General features: G+C 43.8%; 1 protein-coding gene across 2 annotated transcripts in view; it reads left to right on the top strand.

Annotated features, from left to right (window-relative positions):
* dapk1 (death-associated protein kinase 1) overlaps positions 1 to 7,500 on the top strand; it is a 108,210-nt gene that overhangs the window by 55,129 nt on the left and 45,581 nt on the right. For both annotated transcript variants that reach the window (XM_063195566.1, XM_063195567.1), the window contains exons 8-11: positions 1,868 to 2,020; positions 3,713 to 3,758; positions 3,999 to 4,088; positions 4,887 to 4,979. In XM_063195566.1, coding sequence (XP_063051636.1) covers positions 1,868 to 2,020; positions 3,713 to 3,758; positions 3,999 to 4,088; positions 4,887 to 4,979 — 382 coding nt within the window. The remainder of the gene's footprint in view (positions 1 to 1,867; positions 2,021 to 3,712; positions 3,759 to 3,998; positions 4,089 to 4,886; positions 4,980 to 7,500) is intronic.

Below are 7,500 nucleotides of genomic sequence, written 5' to 3'. Positions count from 1 at the left end.
ACATTTTTCTTTCTCTTGTTTCTTCCTCTCCTCTCCTCTCCTTCCCCGCCCCTCTCTCTCTCTCGCCCTCTCTCTCTCTCTCTCTCTCTCTCGATCTCTCTCTCTCTCTCTTTTTCTTCCCCCTTAATCTTTTACTAAAAGCTTTTATCTCACCCGTGTTTCTCTCTTGTGCTTGTTTCCTCTTCTCTTCTCTTCTCTTCTCTTCTCTTCTCTTCTCTTCTCTTCTCTTCTCTTCTCTTCTCTTCTCTTCTCTTCTCTTCTCTTCTCTTCTCTTCTCCTCCCTTCTCTTCTCTTCTCTTCTCTTCTCTTCTCTTCTCTTCTCTTCTCTTCTCTTCTCTTCTCTTCTCTTCTCTTCTCTTCTCTTCTCTTCTCTTCTCTCTCTCATAGCTGCTGTTCCGTACCTTGTAGCCATCTCTAGTTCCAGACCCTCCTCCCATCCACCTCCAGCACTTCGTTTATTAAAAATAGTCTGTGGTGACATCAGGCTATTATCACCATCCACACGTCTTTTTTTCTCTCAGGTGTTTCCTCTTTCCTTCTCTTTTATTTTTCTTCCCACCTCTTCATCCCTATTATCACCACCCCCCTTCCCCCTCAACCCCATTACCCTGCCTTTCTCCCTCCTTCTCTCCCTCCCTCTCTCTCCCCCTCCTTCTCGCCCGCTCTCATTTCCTCCCTCGCTCCTGTGTTCATGTCTATCATGCAGACGACGGCTACAGTTGAGAAAGTTAATTAGCGAGCAACACGCTTTTTTTCCCCCACACACAGCAGCTACCACACACAACCATAATTTTAAAAAATGCTGATTTCAGCAAAGGCGAAAAAGATTGGGGTGGAGAGGGGATTTGTGTTTTCTTAACCTCCGCTACACAAAGGCGGCTGGTGGAGAGCCTTGTTTAATTAGTCGATGGGGTGATAAGGGAGGAATCCGTGGGGGGAAGTGGGAGAGTTTTTGCGCTCCCTCGCTCTCTTTCCCATTAGTCCTGCGTGCTCATTTTCCCAGATGTGTCCATTCTACAGACAAAGAGGCTGCCACTAGAATGAATGTATCTTTTATTACAGATAAATAAATGCATGCAAATGGTGTATAAAATTGTGTTGTGTTAACTTATTATCCCCGGCGCATGCAAGCATACGCGCGCACACGCGCACACACACACGCACACACACAAATGCCCACATTTAGGTCTTCACCCCGCTTAAAATTCCGTAATATCATTAACACCAGGAAAAACACCAACTAGCAGATTGTGCACAGCCAATTAAGATTGACTCACAAGCATTTGACTAGAAACGTCCCTTCTTGACATTCTTGCAATCTTGACGCAACACAGACCCAAGTTATTTAGTCACAGTCGAACAAAGACCTAGCTTGTGTGCGTGTGTGTGTGTGTGTGTGTGTGTGTGTGTGTGTGCGTACCCTGGTATTCGATTTGTGTAATTAGGTTTCTGGTGATTGTGCGTTGAAATTGATGATGCCGGAATTAGCGTGTATTAACAAAGTTGTTACTCTCCGGCCTAATGGAATGACCAGATGGGAAAGAGGGAAATTATCTTTTCCCTTGCTTTCCTTGGAACCCCCACTTCCTCCCCCCCATCCCACAACAGTCCATGGTATCCCAACTGCACTTAATAGTTAAAGTGGCCACCTTGACAACAACGACCTAGTGAAGCCAGAAATAATGGAGATTAGTATTGCAAATGTATTTTTAGTATTTTGCATGTAAAGTTACTTAGCAAAAAATGTAAGGCAGTCATTTTTATGGGTTTCGTGTCCTTCAATACAAATTAGCAAATCACAGCACACTACCTCTTTGCGGCAAATGTATAAGATAGAAACTATCATCTCTCCATTTTGCTCCGACAGTCTGAGCGGTGCATCGCCCTTCCTGGGAGACAACAAGCAGGAGACCCTGGCCAACGTGTCGGCAGTGGACTACGACTTTGACGAGGAGTTCTTCAGCAGCACCAGTGGCCTGGCCAAAGACTTCATCAAGAGGCTGCTCATCAAAGATCCCAAGTAAGAGTCCTGATCTGTGTTGTGTCGACCAGGGATGCATTTCTCGACAACGTTGTTGGTAATTAAGTTAGCAACTAACTTGGTCTCAATGAAATTTCCCTTTGGAAGCCTGGTTAGCAACTAACCAGGCTTCCAAAGGGAAATTTCATTGCAACCAAGCTAGTTGCTATCTTAGTTAGCAACAATGTTGTCGAGAAATGCGTTACCAAATGCGCTTTCATGAAGCGGGGTCCAGAGCTACCAAGCCAAGACACTAGCCTACAGTAGCACCCGTAGGGGTCATGGTTTTGGGAATGATGCTACTTTAGTTTCTGTAAAGGCTTTAGGTACCATGGGCCGAACGGCTTTCACCTTTTCATGACCTCTTCTAGCAATATAAAGGATGATCAAATGACCAATGTCCCTTTTGGCTAAGGGTTTTGGCTATGTTAACAGCCTATTGCTCATCTCAATGAAGCAGCCCATCTCGACAAAACACCAACACCCTCTCAAGCACACATTAGCTCAATCACAACACAGATGAATCTCCTATACTGTTTTGATTGTTACCTTCAGTTGGACATTTCAAAAGATGCAGTCGCACAGGAGATTTCAGACATTCAGGACTTGGAAGTGTTGAGCCAGAGCTGTGTGGCATTTTAATTGTCCACATCACTGAGGTTGCATGCTGTGGTGTGACATAGGAGAGCAAAAAGACAGATTCTGAGTAAAGCAAAGCGACCAAAAGTGGGAAACGGGTGTTAGCCACTCACCACAGCACTTCTTGTTATGAGTGTCTACTCACGTCACCACCTTCTCCGCAGGCTAGTCTGTGGTGCACTGCCTCTTCCTTCTCAAAGGCCAGCCAGGTCTCTCTCTCTCTCTCTCTCTCCCCCCCCCTCTCCCCCTTTCCCTCTCCCTCTCCCTTTCCCTCCCTCTCTCTCTCTCTCTCTCTCTCTTTCTCTCTCTCTCTCTCCCTCTCTCTCTCTCTCTCCCTCTCTCTCTCTCTATTGCTCTATCTGTCTCTCTCGACATCATGTTCTCTAAATGTAATTGCCCTCTCTTGCTTTCTCTCTCTCTCTCTCTCTCTCTCTCTCTCTCTCTCTCTCTCTCTCTCTCTCTCTCTCTCTCTCTCTCTCTCTCTCTCTCTCTCTCTCTCTCTCTCTCTCTCTCTCTCTCTCTCTCCCTTTATGGGAGCCATACTCTCTCCTTGTCTCATGCTCCTTCAGTGAGTTGAGGGTGTTGTAAGGGAAATGGGAGCTGCTGTGCTGTGCTGTGCTGGGAGTTGGAGGCTAGAGACTGGCTCTGGTGGCGGCAGCATAATGCCAAGGCCAGCCCACACAGCCAGCCGCACTCTTTAAAAATTCATCACTCTTGGGACTAATGCTTAGTCTACACTAATAATGTATGTGCTCAATGAATGCAACTAGGCCATGAAAGGTAGTCCCGTTTCACTCCCCTGGTCACTAGAAATGAAAATCAAGCATGCATGGTGCGTTATTCCATTAATACATCAAAGTCAATGCATTTAAAATGTTGATTTGTGTGTGTTTCTTTACTGTGCTTGTTAGGCATATTATCTTGTGTACTGGAAAGCGTCTTGGATACCCAGTGAAAAAGGATTATATTCTTTTCTTTTTTCTTTTTTCTTTTTTCTATATTATATTATAGAAATATTATAGACTATATTCTTTTATATTTCTTTTTGTGCAGAAAAAGAATGACGATTCAGGACAGCCTACAGCACCCCTGGATCAAGGTTGGTTGCTTCTCTGTTGACAGATCTGGGGTGAATTTCTCAAAACCAAAGTTGCTAACTACATTAGCTACTTTGCTGTTTTCAATGCATTTTCCCATTGGCAACTACCGAAGTTGCTAACCGGCTAACAACTTCTCTTTTGAGAAACTCACCCGTGTATTGAATAAATGTATGAATTTCAAAACAGGGCACCCAAGATTATATTCATGAAGTGAATTGCAGTGCTTTTTTGTTTTCTAGCCAAAGGACACACAACAGGCACTTAGTAGAAAGGAGTCTGCCGTGAACATGGAGAAGTTTAAAAAGTTTGCTGCTCGTCGGAAATGGAAGGTATGTTTGATGCCACTAGTGCTATTTTCAAGGGGATCTCAGTACTCGGAACAGCAAATGCATACACACAGTTAAAAAATATGCTATTGTTGCAGTAATGGCCCACACAATAAGTTTGCAGAAAAGCTTTGGTTTCTTTCACAATGTTTTTGTCACTGAAGTGAAGTTGCTTAGAGGGTTGTACTTTTACCACCTACAGTATGGCAGGAACCACTGAATAAATGAACACATGCTAATGGGCAAATGCAGTTTGAGTGAAAAGTGCGGCCTTGGTGTGAAAGTTCCTGGTTGTTTATGAATTTTTGAATATCACAGACGCATTAAACAGAGGCATGAATTGTTAAAATGCCTCAGCCTCTGAACCGCATAGCGACAGTAAGACTCACAGATATTTTTGCACAGTCACCGAGCACAGGGACGGTGGGGGAGGAGGAACAACCTTCGTAGTCTGATTCACTGAAAGGCACGATATCGGAAGAATAAAATGGAATTCATCCGTGGTGCTCTTTACAGGGGGTGTATGAAAACACTGCTCTGAATCATGGCCTTGGTTTTGGCTCATTGAAAATGAAGTAAAGTGTGCTCTAATCTCGATGTCTGTGTCTCCATCTCTTTGTCTCTCTCTCTCTCTCTCTCTTTCTTTCTTTCTTTCTTTCTTTCTTTCTTTCTTTCTTTCTTTCTCTCGATCTGTCTTGCTCTCTCGTTCTCTCTTGCTCTCTTGCTCTCTCTCTCTGTTCCTCTCTCTCTCTCTCTCTCTCTCTCTCTCTCTCTCTCTCTCTCTCTTTCTCTCTCTCTCAGCAATCCGTGCGGCTCATCTCGCTGTGTAACCGTCTGTCCCGTTCCTTCCTGTCCAGGAGCAACATGAGTGTGGCGCGCAGTGACGACACACTGGTAAGTCACGGCCTTTGACGTGGGAACAGGGCAAAAGAGCTCAGACACACACTGAGACACAAACACGTGTTTTGTGTCTGTGTGTGTGTGTGTGTGTGTGTGTGTGTGTGTGTGTGTGTGTGTGTGTGTGTGTGTGTGTGTGTGTGTGTGTGTGTGTGTGTGTGTGTGTGTGTGTGTGTGTGTTAGTTTGTGTTAGTTTGTGTGTGTGTGTTAGTTTGTGTGTGTGTGTGTATTCGTGTGTGTTAGTTTGTGTTAGTTTGTGTTCGTGTGTGTATTCGTGTGTGTTAGTTTGTGTTAGTTTGTGTTAGTTTGTGTTAGTTTGTGTTAGTTTGTGTTAGTTTGTGTTAGTTTGTGTTCGTGTGTGTTAGTTTGTGTTAGTTTGTGTTCGTGTGTTTGCGCGCGCGCGTGTGTGTGTGTGTGTGTGTGCGTGTGTGTGTTTATGTCTTAGACATCATATTCATATTGCCCATCTACAGAACCAGGGCATGAAAACGTGCACTCACTTCTTCAAAGTCAAAAGACACTGGAAAAGACATTGTAAACATAAGGGAAGGAAAAAAAAGTCAAGTCATCCATAACTATTAAACCGGTTACAAAGCGAACGTGATTTTGACAAAGTAGCACACCAGTAATGACAATTCCAGCTTTTGTTGTAATGGCCCAAAGGTACACATATAAATCCCTATAGATGTTTGTTTTGTTTAAACATTCCAGCTCTGCTTTACAGTTTGTCTGTAACCCCCACCGTGCCCTTTGATCATTAATTAATTACATTCCCAAGGCTCAGTGCTAGTTATACATTGCCGGATTTGCCCTAAGCTCAACTCTCCAGAGTAAAAGTGTAGACACACACACAGAGACACACACACACACACACACACACATACACACAGAGACACACACACACAGAGACACACACACACACACACACACACACACACACACACACACACACACACACACACACACACACACACACACACACACACACACACACACACACACACAGACACACACACACACACACACACACACACACACACACACACACACACACACACACACACACACATTCCTCACAGGTACTCGCTCAGGACTGACCATTTGCCTGCCTAGACTTGTGGTTAATGATTACGCAAATGTGATCCACTGAGGTGGAGTTTTTTATAGCCTCTCGTGCGTGTAAAAATCTATTTTAGGGCTTCTACTTTTCATAATAAGCCCTGAACAAAGGTGCATCCCCGTGTTCAAACTGTCTGTATCATCTTCCACTAAATTCCTGTAAAAACGTAATCTTTTCTCTGAGATAGATATGCAATGAATGAGTGAATTAATGAATTTATTTTTCATACCACCACTTTAAGTCGGTCAATTTTCATGTTATGATTAGGACAGTCTTGACATGGTGAAAAAGTTTCCCCAAAAGAAACTAGGTGAAGTTTACAGGAAGGGGGCCATGATACAATGCCAAGGATTAATACATATTGTAGATACATGTCAAAAGAAAGAAGTTTACCGCACACTTTCTTGACTTAATGCTCGTTTATTCAGATTGAACAACGCGTTTCGCCTCTGTGCGTCATTAGGTTCGCTCAGGTATTAAACCTGATGATGCACAGAGGCGAAACGTGTTGTTCGCTCTGAATAAATGAGCATAAAGTCAAGAAAGTGTGCGGTAAATTTCTTTCTTTTGAAGTATTGAACACTCCTGCGTTTACCAGCACCCAGAAGCTGTGCATGGATCTTTGAACTCGGTACGTGGTATACGATAATGGAATAACCTCCAAGCCTCCTCTGGCCAAAGGCACTACTAGACTAACTGAATTAAATGGCAGTGTGAGTTGGCCCAGGGTCAACTCATTTCCTGTCTGCCCCCATAGTCAGATGAAGAGATTAAGCAGACTCGCATCACTCACATCTCTGTTTCGAGAAACAGGCATGATAATGGGTTTATACAGGCATGATAATGGGTTTAAACAGGCATGATAATGGGTTTAACGTCTGTTGGTTCATCAGTACCCTTCGCCTCTATTTTTTCGAAATGCTGTATCTCCATTCCCCGGTGTCACGCAGTAACTCCACCTCTCTCGCTGTAACTTTGTGTGCAGTGGAGGGAAGAGGAGAACCTGTGGGTTTCCTGTTGTTTAACACCGGAAAAGGGTGTACTGTTAACTGTCTGTTGCCATGACTGTTGCTACACCCAGTTTTGATGCCTGTTTTTCTTGAGATGAGAGTGCGAGGCATGTGGGTGCATGCGTGTGTGGGTTTGTGCGTGTGAATGTGGATGTCTTTTTGAACAAGCTCATGATGTATGATGAGTAAAATAATGTATTAACGTTTTTACAGCAACTGCTGATGATGATCAGTGTTGAATTTAACCTTCCATAACTTGTACCAAAGATTATATAGAATCGACCCTTTTTGGTACAGTTTTCCAAATGTTGAGGAGGATGGAAGCTCACACATTTTTTTACAGACAGACTGATGATAAGTTAAGTGGTGAATGGTCACCGCTCATCTA

This window comes from Engraulis encrasicolus, chromosome 3 (assembly GCF_034702125.1).
Source record: "Engraulis encrasicolus isolate BLACKSEA-1 chromosome 3, IST_EnEncr_1.0, whole genome shotgun sequence".
Classification (NCBI taxonomy): Eukaryota; Metazoa; Chordata; class Actinopteri; order Clupeiformes; family Engraulidae; genus Engraulis; species Engraulis encrasicolus.
This window is presented reverse-complemented; position numbering and strand designations above follow the sequence as displayed.